Source organism: Lagenorhynchus albirostris, chromosome 6 (assembly GCF_949774975.1).
Source record: "Lagenorhynchus albirostris chromosome 6, mLagAlb1.1, whole genome shotgun sequence".
NCBI classification, from domain to species: Eukaryota; Metazoa; Chordata; class Mammalia; order Artiodactyla; family Delphinidae; genus Lagenorhynchus; species Lagenorhynchus albirostris.
This window is the reverse complement of record NC_083100.1, coordinates 42,929,152-42,949,225: the sequence shown is the minus strand read 5'-3', so window position 1 is coordinate 42,949,225 and position 20,074 is coordinate 42,929,152. Positions and strand designations below refer to the sequence as shown.

Below are 20,074 nucleotides of genomic sequence, written 5' to 3'. Positions count from 1 at the left end.
TTAGTTGAGGAAGTTGGTGTTTTTGAAGCGGGCAGCGTGCTTGGCTTTCTGTGAGAATTCCTAGAGCCCCAGGTGCTCCTGTGACATCTTCTCTCATCTGTGGTTGGGAAGGAAAGAGCAAGGCTGCATTGTCTTTCCCGTCCAGATTCCAGTTGCTTTCAAGTAGTTGAGTTTTTTGGTTTTGTTTTCCTCTTTAGTTGAAGGAATATTTGCTGGAGGTAGAAGTAATAAAATTTGAACATCTTCATGTGAGTAGTAAAGTCTCGAAAATTGTATGAGTTTACTTTCTATGAAGACATACACAGACACACATGAGAACACACACATTTTAATGGACTGGGGGGAAGAAGCTCTAAAGTCACCCAAAGGACATTAAAGAGATTAAAATTTCCCTACCTGAGTGAAAGGGAAGCTGAAAATCTACTTGATTTGGCCTTATATTTTGGCTCACTTAATTTTATATGAGAGCATAACATGTAATTTAGGTGGTGCTCTGTGTGGAATACATGGGGTACTTGTACAGAGGTTGACTTCGTTTCAGTAACTTAGTTGATATATGGAATGCTAAATATGTGTCATTCAGATAGAATGGAATCATTAGGTTGAAGGGCTTGTATTTAGTAAGTGAACGATTGATGGATACGTCTTCTGGGAAACTTTCCTGCCCGGTACTATGGGCTTCTTCTTAACTGAATCAATTATGTATAGAGACATTATCACTGATCAGTGATACCAGCACAGCGTATAGAACTGGATTCTGAATTCTGTTCCCTAACTTAGTGAGTCAGTTTGGCAAGATTGACCAATGTCTTCAATGTTCATCTCCCCCTTTGAGTCTGATATGGAAACTATTTTCAGAAGTAATGACGGGGAGCTTCTAATGCTGGGCATCCGCTCTGCCTGTCCTTTCCCCCAGCCCCTGAGCCTTGCCTTTACCTCCGTTGAACTGGGGGTGGAGAATGGGAGGGTTGAGTTTATTCCAGGGGTGGGCAGCAATGCTAACATTCCTTTATATGATTATGTGGGTGGTTCTCAACCACCCCTGAACTGAATTTCTTAGAGAGTTCATCTAAAGAACCTGGTCCTGCCCCTCCCACCACCCCCGTCTCCTTTCAGTGCAATCTCAGAATTGGATGAAGGGAAGATTTCTCAGGTCCCGTGTCCACGTTATAAAATGGTAATGGAGGATTCGGAACAGTGCTTTTCAAACCATAGGTGATAGCATACTTGTGGGTCATGAAATCAATTTAGTTGATTACTACCAGCATTTTAAAATGAAATACAGTACGATAGAAAATAACGGAATATACGACATCGTAGAAAGGATAAGTATTGTTTTGTGAAGCTTTTGTGTAAGTTGTCTATATGTGTGTCTATAAATATGTGCACTGGGTTGTGATGTACCATATTTTCCTTACTGTGGGTCTCTGAAAGAGTATGATAGCTCAGGACTGTGGATGTCCAAGGGCTGACGTCATAGTGGGAGGAAACGGTTCTCCCAGGGGGCCCAGGCCAGATGTTTTGAAATAGCATCGCAATTTCTGCCATACAAACAGTAGTTTTTATGACATTTTCTAAGACCAACCTTTTAAAGCTCAGGAAGGAAAAATTCTCTTGGCCTTTTAAATGAATATTTCATACACATTTACGATTATTCTTACTGCTGTTAAATTGGCTTAGCATATTTAAGAATGAGTAATGATTTATTTATATAAGTGATGTCCTTCTGTTTTTCTTCTTTTCATATCTCACAGTGTAAAAAATACAGGGACCAATTCACAGACCAACAGAAACTTATTTATGAAGAGAAACTAGAAGCCAGTGAACTCTTCAAAGACAAGAAGGCTTTATACCCATCTAGGTATTATGGCTTTGCTTTACCCATAAAAGTCAATATTTTAAAAGTTTCTCAGATATATTCGTAGGCATTTTCTAGTGGGTTTTGATTTTAGTAATACACAGGTTTTTAATTTCATGAATTACTTTATGATCAGCTGGATATGAATGTAACACATTTGAGCAAGGGCTTCCATAGTATACTTAGAGAAGTGAGATCACATTTGTTGGTTTTACTCTATTGGCATTACCTGAACACTTCCTAAATAATTAGAAGTTGTCATTTAAAATAAAAATTGTCTAGGCTGTTAAGATAAATTTACATTGTAAATTCCCGTTAGTTTTCTATAGTTTTTGGACGCTAGCTGGTTTCTGATGGCAATCTACTGTAATCACCATTCCAGTCTTCCTGCTTTAACAAGCTGGGTCAGAATCTCATTTGTAAGATAAATGAAGAATGAGCCAGTCTGTTACTTTCTGAGTGTTGCCTAGGCACTGGCCCGTGGTGGCCTTTAGTCGGCTAACTTATTGGCTGTGAGTTCACTGGCCTCTGCAGCAAGTTCAGTTCCTTTATTGTAGGCACCAAGTACTCAGTAAAAGAAGGAACACCAACTGCAAGTTTGCCAAGTGAAGTTCTTGGTAAAAACTGCTTATTAGAGTATTCTTACATCTCCCAAGTTCATCGTTTTCCCCCCTAGGATTCCTATCCCCTTTACATCTGGTGTTTCTAAAAAAGTAGATTGTACAATTTCAAGCCAGATCTGTAACAACTTTTAGCTTTTCCCAAAGAATGTCTTAGAAATAAAAATACATTATATGCTAAGTATATTCACACGTACTGCATGTGGGGTGTCTGTATTCTCTACGTCTACACATATTTGAAAGCACTTCTTCCTAAAGGATTAAATGAGCAATAAGTTGTCAAACTCATTTGCTTTAGATATTTTAAATGGCACAGCTTCCTTGGTCAGCTGACTTGGCTGCTTGAGGGGGTGTGTACGCTCCCCTCAATCAAACACAGCGTCTAAATCCAACGTTGTTCCAAGTGCCTGCTCTGTAAAGCATATTCAGACAGGTAGATTGTCTATATTCTTTCTCCACCAACTTAATTCATTCAACTTTTTCTTTATATGTCTTTCAGTTATAGAGTGACCTTCTTAATTAACATTCCCTATGGATGACTCTTTAGAAACTGGAAGGAGAAAAAAATGCATTTTTGAAGAAACAAACTTAAAGACTATTAGCACTTTGTATTATTAAAACTGTGTTTGAATATGAACAACAACCAAAAAATGTTCATATCAAGCCAAGTCCTCTTGGGTAGTTAGATTAGTTTTCGGGGATGGTAGCGTGCTCACCCTCTAGCATTGAGAGAGGTCGAATCGTTTACCCTCCCACCGCTGTGTGAAGTGGCAGCCCTTAGGGGTGCTGGCCTTTTCTGTCCTGGGAGCTGTGAAACACTGACCACCTACGTGGATTTTCTTCCCTGATCCTCCACACACAGCACAAGCATTTAAAGTTGTATTTGCAAATTGCGAGAACGTTATAGCTCAAAGTGAAGCCGTGGTTTTTCCTTGACGTCTTTGAAGAAGCCTCCCCGTCACCCCGCAGGTCTTTAGGGAAAGCCACCTTGGTGCCGTGTGCGTGATCACGCCTCTTTCAAGAAGTAGTTTGGAAGAAAACTGCTCTAATTCTGGATGTTTGCCTTGGCCACCTCTGTCCATTTAGGGGCATATCCTAAGAGGAAAGGCCCGATTTTTCTTTCATATATGGCCTACTTAGAGCTAGAGTTACATGGTAATATTAAGTGCTCTGCAGTTTTCTTCTCAAGTGGTTGCTCTGGATCTGTTCTTCCCTAGAAGGCCTACTCACTTCCTTACTCTCTGTGAGAAAATGAAAATTTTCTCTGGAGCAGGTGATGGTAATGATTTGTGTTCTTTTTACCATTGCTACGTATTGTTTAAAGATATTAATGAATCCTGTGTGGGCAGCTGTTAACCTTGTAATAACAGATTAAAAGGAATGACCTATTCCTTCCTGTGAGTCCATGCACATGGGTCTTGGCTGTGCTACTTGTGAGTGATTTCTTTCTTGGTTGTTCCATGTAATAAGATTTTTATCAAAGTCTTACCAACCAAATGCCATGATCACATCAAAAATGTATTTGAGGTGATTCCTCACTGTAGTTTTGATTTGCATTTCTCTAATGTTGTTGCTGGAGAGGGTGTGGAAAAAAGGGAACCCTCTTGCACTGTTGGTGGGGATGTAAATGGATACAGCCACTCTGGAGAACAGTATGGAGGTCCCTTAAAAAACTAAAAATAGAATTACCATATGATCCAGCAATCCCACTACTGGGCATATACCCTGAGAAAACTATAATTCAAAAAGAGTCACGTACCACAATGTTCATTGCAGCACTATTTACAATAGCCAAGACATGGAAGCAACCTAAGTGTCTGTCGACAGATGAATGGATAAAGAAGATGTGGTACATATATACAATGGAATATTACTCGGCCATAAAAAGGAACGAAATAGAGTTATTTGTAGTGAGGTGGATGGCCCTAGAGTCTGTCATACAGAGTGAAGTAAGTCAGAAAGAGAAAAATACTGTATGCTAACACATATGGAATCCAAAAAAAAAAATATATATATATATATATATATATATATATATATATATATATATATATATATATTGGTTCTGATGATCCTAGGGGCAGGACAGGAATAAAAACACAGACGTAGAGAGTGGACTTGAGGACACGGGGAAGGGGCAGGGTAAACTGGGACAAAGTGAGAGAGTAACATTGACATATACACACCACCAAATGTAAAATAGATAGCTAGTGGGAAGCAGCTGCATAGCATGGGGAGATCAGCTCGGTGCTTTGTGACTACCTAGAGGGGTGGGATAGGGAGGTTGGGAGGGAGATGCAAGAAGGAGGGGATATGGGGATATATGTATACGTATAGCTGATTCACTTTGTTATACGGAAGAAACTAACACAACATTGTAAAGCAGTTATACTCCAATAAAGATGTTAAAAAAAGAAAAGAAAAAATATATATATATTTGAAATTTGAATTTCAAAATCAACTGACCTGTTACCTTTTTCTAGTTAGTAGTACTTCCGTGTGAAACCATTTCTTACGTGAGGAACTTTTTTCCTTTAGTGTTGGGCAGCCATTCCAAGGGCCTTACCTGGAAATCAACAAGAATCCCAAGTATAAGAAACTCAAAGATGCCATTGAAGAAAAGATTATCATTGCTGAAGTGGTGAACAAAATTAACCGTGCTAATGGGAAGGTAAAAACGCTAACCCTGAAGACCTGTAAGAAGTGTTTATCAGTTGGGACAGTTTTCTGAATGTTAAAATTTGCATTTCGGAAATAGACTCACAGACATAGAAAACAAATTTATGGTTACCAAAGGGGAAAGGAGTGGGGAGGGGTAAATTAGGAATTTGGGGTAAACAGATACACACTACTAAATATAAAATAGATAAACAATAAGGTCCTACTGTATAGCGCAGGGAACTATATTCATTATCTTGTAATAATCTATAACAGAAAAGAATCTAAATATATGTGTGTGTGTGTGTGTGTGTGTGTGTGTGTGTATAACTGAATCACTTTGCTCTGTGCTGAAACTGACACAACATTGTAAATCAACTATACTTCAAAAAAATTTGCATTTCGTATACTCTATAGAGTGATTGTGAATGGAGCTGTTTTCTCTTACCTTTAAGCTTAGGTGGAATTTTGCTTGTTCTCTGAAATTTTTGTGAGTTAAAATAGATTATCTATGTTCTTTAGTGTGTTCTCGTTTACGTAGGTGTGCATGCTGAAAAATATTAGAATAATATTTTCTACATTTCTACAAATAACAGTGCTTTAAACTCATGAACTCTTTTGGGGGGATTTTTGATCATTGGTTTTACATCCTTTTTTGTTTTGGTTTCTTGTAGAGTACATCCCGGATTTTCCTCTTAACAAATAATAATCTCCTTCTTGCTGATCAAAAGTCTGGACAGATCAAGTCAGAGGTTCCCCTGGTGGATGTAACCAAAGTATCGATGAGCTCACAAAATGATGGCTTCTTTGCCGTCCACCTCAAAGAGGTAAAGCTTTAACTATTGATTTGACTGAAAGATTTCTGCATTGGTCCAATCTCTCAGAGACTGATCTAAAATTTTCCACATGTGAATAATCCTATTACTTGAAGTTTATATATTCTGTTTACCGACCTGCAAATTTGGTCTGTATTCACTCATGTAAAATCTCAGGCTTGGTTTTTCAGTAACTAAATAAGATTAATGACTCTTTTTGACTCGTTCACTTGAGTCCTCATTTCACTGAGTAGCTTTTTGTTTACACCCACCATGATGTGCCTTATTTTGAGACTAATTCCTAGAAATATCAAGACATTCAAAATTATACTTCCTTCTTTTGTTTCTTCTATCTATTAAATTAGTAAATGTCTTCTTGTTCATCATTAATTTGGGGGTTTTTAATTAAAGGATGCAACTATAATAAAACAACTGCCTAGTAATTTTGACCTAAAGATTTTTTAATGTCAGCTTAACTAAGACCTACTGACTTGAACTGAGTGGTTAAGAGTGTAGGCTCTGGTATTGGTGTCACTTACTTTACAGTGACCATGGCCAAGTCATTTAACTTTAATATGCCTACCTAATTTTCCTTTTCTTAAAATAGGGAAAATATTAGTACCTGCTTCATAGTGTTGTTATAAGGGTTAAAAGAAACTATGTAATGTGCTTTTAGCATAGTGCCTATCACATAACAAATAGTCACTGAATAAACAGATGTCAGCAAATATTAATCATATATAGGTACATATACCTAGCTAATAGATAGTAACCTATCTAGCTGATTCTAAACATAAGAAAATCCCATAAGCTTAGTTCAGCCTGTTTTCCCCACTCTGGATTTTAGCCTAAAGGAGCATATTAAATCGGTGATTCCGAGCCTCAATTATATATTAAAATATGCTGGTCCCCAGGCCATTTCCCCAGTCCAACCGAATCAGAGTTTCTTGGAATGGGGCAAAAGCATCCTGTATTTTGAAAGCTCCCCAGCTGAGTGCCTTGTGCAGCTAAGGTTGAAAGCCACTGCCTGAGAGTATTTGTTGGAAGTCTTTTTGTTGTTGTTGTTCTTATTTTTTTAACCAAATCATGGAGGAGCTTTTAGAACAGCCCTTTCAGAATGAGTTATAGGTTAGGTCGGTGCTTCTCGAGCCTGAGTTCACCCAGGGGTCTTCTTGTGGAACCATCTGCCGTGGGCCTGCGGTCAGGCCTGAGCGTCTGCTTTTCTAACAAGCTCCCAGGTGATGTGGATGGTGCTTCTGGTCCGTCGACCGACGTGGGGTGGCAAGGGCTTAGGTAACCTTACTAAAGTGCTCGGAGCAACTTGGAAGAAATACTGCTTTTGTCATTATTGTTTCTTCGGAAGGATGGACTCCAGGAGCTGATATTTTTAAAGAGACTGTAAATGTGTTTTCAGACAAACCTGTAAACACGTATCTCCCGAGCTGTCTTTAATGATGATAACCTGACTCTCGGTTTGTCCTTTCAGGGCTCGGAAGCAGCTAGTAAAGGAGACTTTCTCTTCAGCAGTGATCACCTGATTGAAATGGCCACCAAGCTCTATCGGACGACTCTCAGCCAGACCAAACAGAAGCTCAGTATTGAAATTTCTGATGAGTATGTTCATGAATGGTGTGAATATGCCTTCTTTTAACTTGATTGTTTTAGTTGAGCGATCTGGTCTCATTCATTTTTACAACTACTACTTATTAAGTACTGAGTGTGTGTCTGGCGTGTGTTCTAGCTGATGGATGGGCAGCGAGTGACACTGACCAAGTCCCCACTTTCACGTACCTGACATCCTAGTGGAGGAGATGAACTAATACATAGGTGGTGTGACTTTGGTTAGTGTCAAGTGCTTGTGGAGAAAAAAAAAGGCAGGTTAAAGGTCAGATGGTGTTAATTTTGATATGGAGATCAGGGAGGCCTCTTTGATGCGGTGACATTTGAATCGAAACTGGAATCTAGGGAGATGCCTTCCGGAGGAGGCAGCAGGTACAGAGGCCCTGAAGCAGGAGTGGACGTGGTGGCAGAGTGAAATGGGGAGGAAAGACCCTGGAGCAAGAGGCAGAGGGACCCGGCTGTGCAGAGCCTGGTAGCTGAGGTCAGGAATTGAGATTTTGCTGCTGATGAAAAGTCACTGTGGGTTATGGGCAAGAATGTGGTGTGATCCGATTTATGATTTTTGAAGAGCTCTCTGGCTGCAGGGTGGGGAATGACTGTTAGGGAGGCAAGAGTGAAAGCAGAGAAAATAGTTGGGAGCTTCTGTGAGCTCTTGAGGGTAAGGACGTTGAGGCTTAGGCTAGGGTGTGAGTAGGGGAAGTAGCGAGAAGTAGTCAGGTTCTGAGTGTGATTTGAAGGAAAACGAGAACTTATTACCATACTGGGTGTTAGGTTTGGGGCCTGAGGCTCCATGGTACCATTTACTGCAGTAGCTGACACTGAAGAAAGAGGGGTTTGGGAGTGGCTGAGGTGTGGGGAGTCAGGAGTGCCGGTTTGGGATGTGTTAGGTACTTGAGATACCTTTTCTCACATGTAAACGAGAGTTATAGAGTAAGTGTTCCATGTTGACAACGGTTCACTAGTGTCAAGACGGCTGTGAGTTTGAAATTTGCTTTTTTGGCTTCACATTAGGGCTCTGATTGTGGAGACGTGAGATTTGTATGCAGATTGGGGCATCCCTCCACTTATTAAATCGGTCAATATGAGATCATTGACATGAATTTTAGTTACTATGTGGATTGACACTTACTTGGTTACTTTTTAGTAGATTGTTTACTATCTGTGTATCTACTTCCTTGCACGCAGAGTAAAAATTTGCAACACCATATCGCTCAGGAAATGATTTTATTTACTAATGAAGATTTTGCCAGCCTATTCTATCTCAAGTCTTTATAAAAGTCTCTCTAAAATAAATTCATACCCATTCCTGTCCCCTTGTAAACCAAACCAACTCTCCTTGATGTCTTAGGATTGACAGAACCTTAGGCTCATTGTCTGTTCTAAGAATGGTGTTTAGATGGGGTGCGGGGATGTGGGGATATTGGCCTTTATGTATACTCTATATTGGAAAATGCAATTTACACAAAATAACTTTCCTTATGATTGAGTCCTTTCTCATAAAACAAAGAAATTAGGAAAAAAGATAAGGGCTTGTTGGGTTCCAGGCAATTAAGGTTTTAACCTGTGAGGGCTGTTAGATCTTTAAACTCTCTTTAGTTGAAGTTTTTCATAACTCAGGAAACTACACTTCTTGTTTTGGTGGGACTGGTCATTCCCACTCATCGTGGAAAGATTCTGTGTGTTCAGATGGAGAAGCTCCTTGATATATGGATGAAGCAGCCTCGCATTTGGTCTGCTACATTAATAAGGCCATCTTTGCAGAGAAAATCGCGCCAACATCCAGACCACAAAGGATTGCTGCCTTTAAGCACCTCCCAAACTGGCATTCTGAGAACACTGCCTTTGCAGGATGTTAGTAGTGATGTGCTGTGAAGAAATGTACAGTCCTTCTTCACTATAGCACCTCCCAGTCACGTTGTGACTCTCCTGAGGGGCTCCGGGGGGTGCCATGTGCTGTATCAACCACAGGACCCCTCCAGTGGCTCTCACAATTTCTGTTCGAGGCACATGATCTCGGAACACTGATGGGGATAGTTTGCTTCAGGGCGGCAGGGACCCTGCTTGTCACAGAAGAGGGGTGTGATGTTCTAGCTGTGTAGGCGTTTAATAAACATGCTTGACTGTGCGAAGATTCTGTGTGGCCACGTGAAGAAAACAAACATTTAGTAGCATTATAAACCAGTCCAGAGCACCTTTCCTTCCCCTATTGCTAATTATTGGTTGGTCTCATAAAAATAAAATAGCTGATGGAAGCTTGCCTAGCACCGTGGTCCCTTCCTGGGCAGTGCAGGAAGCCACGTGGCAGAGCAAGGCTCCCATGTAGCCTCTGATTCATAACCTCTGGGAGCTCTTAAGCAGGGATTATACTCCTTTTTGGAGAGGATTTTAAACAAAATTTTGCATTTTAAACAAAATTTTACAGAGTCATGGGGAGGGGTGCCCATGACGTATTTTTGCAGACTATACAGACCAGTGTTGTAAACAGCATACTGTTCTGTGACCAGGACCTTCCTCAGTAGATCCTTTTCAGAAGTAGAAGTAGTTATTCTAACAAACCCAGTCTCCACAATCCCTATATGTCAGTTTATAGGAGGAAAGTCAAAGGCCTGTTACTTCCTTAGAGCAGTTTTAACCTGCACATGTAGAAGTGAGAATTGAATTCAGTGAGACACTCAACTGCCTTATAATCCCCAGTCCTTAAACTCCCAAACTATTCAGTCTGTAAATAGATTGCATTTTAAGGATAACCTTAAATAAGATCTATAGTATTTCTAAAAATGAATCTATAGTAATAGAAACTAAAGTGAATTTTTCTATTCAGTATTTTAAATATACATGTGTATATGCATACATGTATACACACATACATGTGATACACACATACACACATATTATTTAAGTTATACAGTTGTTTTTCTGAATATTTCAAATCCAAACAACTGATCTATGTTCCTTTTACTGTGAAGTTCTGTTATTGGTGCTGTGAAATCATGCGTCTGACATGATTATTTGCTGTAGGATGATTCTCTGATTCTCTGTCCTTACTGTGGGCTAGGCTTCAGTTTTCTCTTCTATGAAATAGAGTTAAATAATGGTACTTACCTCATAGGATTGTTTTAAAGTTGAGTTAATATGTGTAACTTACTAAGAACAGTGTGGTCTGTAGTAAATACTCGGTAAAGTTTAGTTACCGTTATCTCTAGAGTGAATCACGGTCATGAATTGCGAACACAGAGACAGCCAGTGTATGCTAAAGTTATTGGGAAAAGAACTCCCCGTACATTTATTACTACAAGTGGTCTTTAAAATTTAAAATGTAAAACTATTTGATTATTTAGGTTAAACTTGAAAGGTTTTGTTTTTCCTTTGAGGCACATAGATATAAGTTTACATGCTGGAGAGAGATCTCAGGCGAATTTGAAACTAGAGCTTCTTTTTTAGTGCTTTCAAGTTGAAAAGAAACAGCCCATTTGAAAGCTCAGAAGTACCACCGATGAGTACAAACTTACGTGTCACGTTTCACTCCAGTAGCTAATGTTTGCAAAATGTGGCCTCTTTAGACCTTGAAACAGAGACTAACATGTACAGAGCAGAGCTGTCGTCGTGGGTGCCAGTGAGCGTGTGACCCATCACATGGTTTTTAGAGTGACTCACTTAATTGTATGCCAGTGACTCAGAAAACAGTTCCCTGAGAAACATAACCGAAAGCATGGTAACATTACACTGATTCTGATGGTGGAGAGAAAAGAGCACAGGCCTTGAGCTGGGAAGGGCTGGGTTCTGGTTCAGCCATGCTGCCCTCATGCCTCCTTGGTGATGCCGTCCTGGAGGGCAGAGACCTCAATTTATACATCTGGATGTCTGTCCCTCACAGCACCCAGCCCAGGGGGAAGCCAGTCATATGTCTGTTGTAGGAAGGAGTGACAGATAATCTTGTGGGCAGGCACTTGATCCATGAAAGGAAAGATTTGAACTAGAATATGGTTTCCCACAGTGTACCACATATACCACTGGTAGCATAAGAGGTGGCTTTAGGTGTACACTGATAGATTTTTATGTATGTGTGGATATTAAAAATATAACTGGCAGATCAGACTCATGATTTCATCATTTTTATTCAGTAGGTCACAGCTATTTTGAAACATTTATTTAGTGTGTAGATATGAAAAAAGATGTGTAGGATGTATGTAAATATCCAACATTTGGAAACCATAGTCTGGAGTGTCTCTAGACCCCTTTTCTTTTTTTAAATTTATTTATTTAATTTACTTATTTTTGGCTGCACTGGGTCTTCGTTGCTGTGCGCGGGCTTTCTCTAGTTGTGGAGAGCGGGGTCTACTCTTCGTTGCGGTGCGCGGGCTTCTCATCGCGGTGGCTTCTCTTATTGTGGAGCACGGGCTCTAGAGCGCAGGCTCAGTAGTTGTGGCGCACGGGCTTTGTTGCTCCGCGGCGTGTGGGATCTTCCCGGACCAGGGCTCGAACCCGTGTCCCCTGCATTGGCAGGTGGATTCCCAACCACTGCACCACCAGGGAAGCCCTAGGCCCCTTTTCTGAAATTCTGTATTGCATTTTCTCAATTTGTTGATAATTTAATATTTTTGCTATGCAGAAATGGAGAAAAATGGAAAATAGCACGTTCATCTTTCCGTCTGAAACATGGAAATAATTATTCATAGCCCTTCTTACGGTATAGGAATATAATGAGCTAATGAACTTGAGTTTACTTAGGGCTAAATTATGGCCACTGGAAGCAAAATGCAGTGTAATACCTGTTGGTGTGATCCTGTGGCTAGAAGGGCTGATGGAAAGGGGAATACTTGTCAAGGTAAATATCTATTAAAAAACAAAAGCTGATGTTAGTGTAATCATCAGCTGTTTAATGTGTACTTTTCTTCAGTTTGTCTTATTCTTTCCTCCTAGGTTCCTGGTGCAGTTCAGACAAGACAAAGTATGTGTGAAGTTTATTCAGGGCAACCAGAAAAATGGGAGTGTCCCAACATGCAAGCGAAAAAACAACCGTCTTCTTGAAGTCGCTGTCCCTTAACTGGCGCCTCCCCTCTGCTTCCATGGACTCGTTTCTTTGTAATAGTGCAATTTGGTTTTGCTTTGTTTGGGGTTCATTGTATGTTCGGGAATTGCCAAAGGTTAATACTGTTAGAGTCCCTTGGCAAAATAAAAATATTTGACTAATCAGTTTTTACTATTGGAATAGTTTTAACCCTTAAAGTACACATTCTGTCCTGGGACAAGATTGTAGAAACTAACAATAGCTATGCCATGTCGTGCGTGTTCCTTGTTTAGTCATCATGTTAGATCTTTGTGCCCTAAAGCAACATATTACTCATAAATCATTAATACATCTAAGTGTAGGAAACGGTCTTAACAGATAGTACATCCGTTCATCAACTATTTATTGAATGCCTGCTCTGTGCTAGGCATTGTTCTAGGTGATACGAAAACTTATTAGGAACCTTTTTTTTTTGTTTTAAGGCCATTGCATTCTGGCTGGTTTGTGCTGGCTGTACCAGGGCTAAGAGAGTTTGAAAATGTTGAGACCAAAATAGTAACTGTTGATGATGGACAGCGTTTGTTAGGAACCCTGTAGTATGATCTTTAACAATATATACTTCAAGAAGGGCTGGTCCTAGGAAGTAGATGCATTGATATATGACTCGGTAAAATTGCCCCTACATGTGGTTTCTGTTTGAAAAGAGAAAACTGACATTTGAACAGGACTTTTAAAGTGTTCAGATCTCTTGTAATTGCTTTTAACGGTAGAAAAGACTCTTTCTTATTTTAGAAAAAGTGACAGAAGCAGTCCAGTAAGGTTATACTTTCCTGTTTCTGGTAAACATCATATATGATCCTAGATATGCTAATATCTGCAGAGTGTTGTTTTCACCCAAATTACAGTGAAAGGCTGAAAGCCTATCAGATGGTGGCAAGCATTCTATATGATGTGCAATAGACATCCGAGATCTTTTTTGAAAGTTTTATTTATAATATACATTTTGTATGAGAGAGATGATTAGTACAGGGTACATATTTTAGCCAAGGATCAAAATGGTGTGTGTTAATTTGCAGGATTTCCCCCCCCCCAAATTCACAGTAAGGATTCACTTTGGAAACTATATTTTAAACTTCGGAATCAAATCGTTTCTCATTTGGGAGGATAATGTATATACATTGGTATGTTAAATAATAAAACTGTTCGAATTTGGTACCATTTCCTGGATCACAACTGTATTTTTGTATTTCAAGCTATTTTCTTACGTTGTATGTCAATGTATTGTCGCACAGAAAGGCCTTTACAATCCAAACGTTACGCGTTCTCTGTGTAATTGAATTTCACTTAGCTTTTGTAAACCAGAAACATTCGTTGAAAGTATTTTCTGGGGATTTTCTTTTAACTTTTGTACTTTAAAAAGTTGCTCCCATAAAGAAATTCTCAGAAGCCTTTGTGTTTATTGGCTCAGGTAGAGGATATAATTACTTTCTTTGTCTTTTCCAACATGTATATAAAGTGGTAGATTGATGATTACTGAAATAGGTGAGTAGAAATTTGGAATTGAGAGGTGTTTTATTAAAATGTTTTTAAAAATATGTAATACATTCACACTGTTCAACATACAAATAAATGTAAAAAGATATATAATACAAATTCTCCATCCCATCAGTCACCCATCTGCTCAGTTCCTGTGCCTCCCTGCAAAGTTAACCATTGTTTTTAATTGGTTTTACTTTATGCATATGCTTACAAGAAGAAATAAAAAGAGATTCTTATCTTCCTCCTGCTTTACAAAAGCTATTATAGATATTGTTCTTTACTTTGCCTTTTTCGCTCTTCATTCTTTGTACCGTATAGTCTTCCGTTGTATGGGTGCACTATAATGTATTTATCCAGTCCCCTACTGATCATCATTGGGTTGTTTCCTGAACGGAAGTTCACAGGGGCACGGCACTGTTGGCCAGACCTGCCTGTGCTGCCCACCCACCCCCATGCCTGACTAGAGGTTACTGATAAGCTGTAATGTTGCTTACTACAGCGGGTGTGCGTCCAGTACTTCTGTATCTTTGAATTTCTGTCACTCTCCTGCAGTGGAGAATTAAAGTATTGGTGTACCTTAGTGACACAGCCCTAACTTGTTCCCAACCACCACTTAGTTGCCCAGCCCCTGGAGTGGCTCGTAGATGTTGTGCTTGAAAAAAGTAACCAGGCAGTGAGGACCAACATCAGACCATGGTAGTCGCCAAGTTTGCGGTGCTGTTGATGCCGTTACCCTTGACTTTGACATCCATCTACCACAAGGCAAGAAGCGAACGTGGGAAAGTTACTGTCTTAAAGACTGGTTACGGTTTTGTATTTCACACTCTTGGAATAATAACGTGGACCCAGTACTTAGATGTAAGACCTTCAGCTGTAGTTTGAGTACCTTTGCTCATACCCCAGGGGTTACAGGTATGTCTGTAATGGCAAAGCACCAGGGCCAAGGGTTCTGAGAATCAGGAACATCCTTAGTATTGAAGATTTGGCTGAAATCTAAGAGAATAAACAGTTTTATAATCATGTCATTTCAATAATATGCTGAGTGAGAACTCTCAAGTTCATGTAACTGAGTGTAATTATGATAATTACAGCATGGTTTAAAATTCTTTTGAGGCTAAATATAATAGACAACAGCTTTTTTGTTTGTTTTTATACGCTATTTTTCATGTACTAGGTAAGGTAATTTAGGCCCTAAGATATTCAAATAAGCACTTTTTAAAATGGTGTATGTTGCTGGTAAATTCCATAATGGTCTATTATATTAGGCTTTTGCCAAAAGGCATTGTAGTAAGAGCCTTTGTTTTTAAGCTGGGCATTGTTTTTCCATTAATACTGCAGTACTCAAATTCACAAAAACGTGCAGTGGAACGAAGGGCAGTAGTTCTGCTTTTTTTTTTTTTTTTTTTTTTGCGATACGCAGGCCTCTCACTGTTGTGGCCTCTCCCGTTGCGGAGCACAGGCTCCAGACGCGCAGGCTCAGCGGCCATGGCTCACGGGCCCAGCCGCTCTGCTGCATGTGGGATCTTCCCGGACCGGGGCACGAACCTGTGTCCCCTGCATCGGCAGGCAGGCTCTCAACCACTGCACTACCAGGGAAGCCCAGTAGTTTTGCTTTTCTTTCCTCCTGGTAAGAGTAGCAGCTGTGAGTTTTCATTGTCCGTTTGAAGATTCAATGTTGAGGAGCTGAGGTGCTCTTTCTTTGGATATCATTTTAACAATTCCCATTCCGTGCGCTTTCATTCTCAGGGTTTGCTTAGCTAAACCCTAGGAAGCTGCGGTCTTGACCAGCTGGCACTTGCTTTCTGGTCTCATCAGCTTCTATTCCAATAGCCACTCAGGAGAAAATTAGTTTTTCAGTTGTTTTCTTCCAAATCTTGGAATCATTTGCTTCGTTCTCTTTGGTTTGAAGATCATTTTCAGAATCTGGAGTTAATCACAGTACAGCGTAAACCACAATCTCTTCCTCATTAACTTTTTTTTGCTGGCATGGTGGCCAGATCCCTCTGCTCAGTTACATAAAATTCAACAAAAATCTGAGTTTGTGAGGAAAATAGTCTCAGCTTCTCAGCGTTTAAGGAGGAAACTGGGAACAGAATTTAATTCCATGTTCACCAAAAGGCCTGGCAGTACTGAGAGAAAGAAATATCAATAGATCAGCCAGCTTACCTTATCATTTCACTTAGTTTTTTAATGTTTTTTTTTAATCCAGTTTTGAGACATAATTGACATTTAGTTTTAGGTATACAACATAATGATTTGCTATGGGTGTATTATTGTGAAAAGATTATCACAATAAGTTAACATCCCATCACCTCTCATAGTTAATTTTTGTGATGAGGACTTTTAAGAGTATTCTCTTAGGTCATTTCACTTATACTCATCCCAACTTTCTTTCTTCTTTTCCTTTCTTTCTTTCTCTCACCAATTAATGGTTCTGGCATATTCTCTTTTAAAATATTTTTGTTTAACGACATACACATCAGAAATGTACACAAACCAGAAATGGACCTATCAAAGAATTTTTACAGAGTGAACACATCCATGTAACTAGCACCGAAAAAAGCACCCAGGAGCCCCCGTCTCCATCCCAGACATAATTCCTTATAAAAGTAACTTTTCTCTTGTTTTCTTGTACTATATATTAATTTTGCCCTTTTGTTTTACTTCCTATAAGTAGAATCATCCAGTATATACTCCTCCTTCTGGCCTCTTTCATTCAAACTGCTTCAAATTTTGGATTTTGATCTTTTCCTGGGCTAGCAATATGATACTCTCGCCGCAGCTCCCAGTCAGCTCCGTGACCACAAGGGGAAACAGCTGATACACTTACAACCATTCTGTACCCATATAACCTTCTGTTTTTCACTTGCAGTATAGTATTCAATAAATCACATGAGATATTCAACATTTATTATGAAACAGGCTTTGTGTTAGGTGATGTTGCCCAACTGTAGCCTAATGTAAGTGTTCTGAGCATGTTAAAGGTAGTCCAAGGTACGCTATGATGTTCCATAGATTAGGTGTATTAGATGCATTTTCTACTTGTGATATGTTCAACTTACAATGGATTTATCAGGAACGTAACCCCATCGTAAGTTGAGGAAGATCTGTAATTGTGAAATTCATTCATATTATTGCATGTAGCTAAAGTTTGTTCTCCTGGCTGCGTGCTACGTCATCATGTGGGTAGATGGCACTTTTGTAATCCACGTTGCTGGGCGTTTGGCTATTGTGCATAGTGCTTCTGCAGACATTCTTGTGCACATCACTTGGTGAATATCTGTGCACATTTCTGCTGGATATACACCTAGGGATAGAGCTGCTGCGTCGTAGGGTAAGATATGTTCAGCTTTAGGAGATTCCATCAAACTGACTTCCAAAGAATCTGTACCAGTTTACACTCGCCCCAGCAGTGTATGGGGTCGCAGTTGCCACACCTGGTATTGTCAGTCGTTTTGTCAGTCGTTTTCATTTTGATCCTTCTGATGGCTCTTTAATTTGCATTTTCCTGGTGACTAATGAGCTCAAGTACCTTTTCAGTATTGGCCATTTGCTTATCATCTCTTGTGAAGTGCCTATTCAAGTATTTTGCCATTTTTTCTGTTGGGGTTGTCTGTCTTTTTGATTTGCACACGTGTGTTTTGGATATGAGACCTTTATTGGATGTGTGTGAGGTCAGCATCTTCTCACAGTCTGGTTTCCTTTCTACTCTCTTACCAGTGTCTTTTGATGAATAGACATTCCATTTTAGTGTAGTCCAGTTTGCCGATTCTTTCCTTTATGGTTGGTACTTTTTAGTTTCCAGTTTACAAAATATTTGTTTACCCAAGGTTATGAATAGATTTGCCTATGATTTCTTTTAGAAGCTTTATTGTTTTGCCTTTCACATTTAGCTCTTTAGTTTACTGGAATTTTTGTTTGTTTTTGAATGGTGTGAGCTAGGGAGTCAAGATTCATTTTTTTTCCATATGGATACCCAGTGGACCCGGCACTTTTCATTGAAAAGGTCATCCTTGCCCTACTGCACTGTTTATTCTCTGTTCTATTACATTGATTATGTATCTTTGTGTCAATAGTAAACTGTGTCGGTTATTATAGCTTTGTGACATGTTGTCATAGTCACTTAGAAGGGAAATTCATAACTCTTAGAGGTCCTACGTTCTTGTGATAGGAGGGGGAAAAGCATTAAAACTAATAAATACACATTTTCAGGTATTTTGAGTAGTGATAGAGTTCAAAAGATAGAAGTCCAAAAATTTGGACTTCTAAAATTAGCCACAGGGATTGGGCATGGGAGTTCCTAATGGGATCATATGGGGAAAATATTCAAGGTTTCCTTGAAGTAAATTAACAACTTCTAATTTTATGTGATATTTTGGTTTTCCATTAACTCATTGGTTCCTATCCATATTACTAATCATCCCCATTTACAATTTTCCATAAAGTCTTCATAAAATTATCATGTAAGTGCATGTGAGTATTTTCTTTTGTTTCTAGGTGTTTCCCTCTTCGATTAAGTCTTTGATGGTAGATAATGAGAGACCTCTGAGGGTTTTTCTAGTTCTTTAATAATCTTCTACAATATTTTTTCAGTCTTTTACAACAGCTTACATTGTGCAGTGATAATAGAGATAGATAATATCTATCTATAGAAATAGATAATATTTGTAGATGAGTCCAGGCGGTGTTGCAGGTGGATTCCGCATCTGTGGCTCCCACACTTTTTTTAATTAGAAAAAAATGATTTTTCTAAATCATTTCCTAGTAATCACCCAGTCCATTCTCTTGTGTGCTGTTCTGAGCTAGTTAAATTCAGAATTGCCTTCTCTAAAATGATCAGTGCAAACTCAGCTTTCCTGAGGTCGAGATTTTAATTGACAGACTGGAGCAGTAAAGCCATATGGATCCTTTTTTTTTTTTTTCTCCCCCATGAGGGGCAAATTGTAGGCAGACAGTATGTTTAATATTGATTTTATATGCAACAATAATAATTTCCCAGAAAGGTACGCATATCTGTAAGTCAAATAAGGAAGAAGCTTGTATGGGTCTCAGCTCATACACAGAAGGGAGAGGGATGGAGTTGTTGAGGCACTGCATAGAAGAAAATAAAACTTTCTTCCATTTAGAAACCTGAAAGTAGTCCTTCAGCTACAAGATCATCTTCATTGTTTCTTCAGTAATATAATGTATATGGTAATATTGCCATTCTATTTTCTCTTAGAATATATTCTATCTTCTGAAAGGGGATAGTGTTATATTTAAGCAGGGTAATTATAATGACTCATTCTCCTTGTTATAGCCCCTAAAAATGACCTGAAATGAATTTCCTAAAGTTTGAAAACTGCTTTTAGAATAGAGCTCACGGAAGATAGAACTGTATCTATTAGATAGGACTCGGCACCATTTTATTCAGTTGAAACTACTGAATACTTTTTTGATGGGGGAAAATCAGTACGTTTCTATTCAGATGTCCCAGCTGGCATTTTTGAGATTCAAGTTCAAAAAGGGCTTGACAAGTTTAATGCTGCCCAGGCATACCATTTACTCAGGAGGGGAGACAACTTATTTCTATCATTGTTTTGTAAAATTTGGGTGACTATAAACAAAAATAAAAAGAAAGATGTTCATAGATGTCTTTTTGTTGGAAAACATGGTCACTTTACTATAGCTTTGAATATAAATGGGGAAAAAGTTCTTGTGTCTGGGTATTATGGACTCACTCGGCACAAATTAAGGTAGGGATTCAGGAAATGTCAGTAGTTGGAACCTAGTCTTTCTGATCATCTCGGAGGCTGTTTGGTAACAGCTTTCTTTACTTCCTTGCATAAGCTGGACTTGGATCTGAAAAAAAAAAAAGGGGGATCTGGTACCATTAAAGGAAAAGCAGTTGGGAGCTGTCACTGAAACATTATAAAAAGGAAATCCACCCCCCAATTTGTTCCTTCCACTAGAAAAG

At 39.1% G+C, this 20,074-nt stretch overlaps 1 protein-coding gene across 7 annotated transcripts in view; it reads left to right on the top strand.

The window, feature by feature from the left end:
• MYO1B (myosin IB) overlaps nt 1–14,375 on the top strand; it is a 184,036-nt gene extending 169,661 nt beyond the window's left edge. For 5 of the 7 annotated variants that reach the window (XM_060152411.1, XM_060152410.1, XM_060152416.1 and 2 more), the window contains 5 exons: nt 1,755–1,861; nt 5,017–5,149; nt 5,811–5,963; nt 7,438–7,565; nt 12,492–14,375. In XM_060152411.1, the coding sequence (XP_060008394.1) occupies nt 1,755–1,861; nt 5,017–5,149; nt 5,811–5,963; nt 7,438–7,565; nt 12,492–12,615 (645 nt within the window). In that variant the 3' untranslated portion in view covers nt 12,616–14,375. Of the gene's footprint in view, nt 1–1,754; nt 1,862–5,016; nt 5,150–5,810; nt 5,964–7,437; nt 7,566–12,180; nt 12,397–12,468 lie in introns of all 7 variants that reach the window. The other 2 variants (XR_009541113.1, XR_009541114.1) reach the window with 2 other exon arrangements.
• Nucleotides 14,376–20,074: the final 5,699 nt, after the last annotated feature.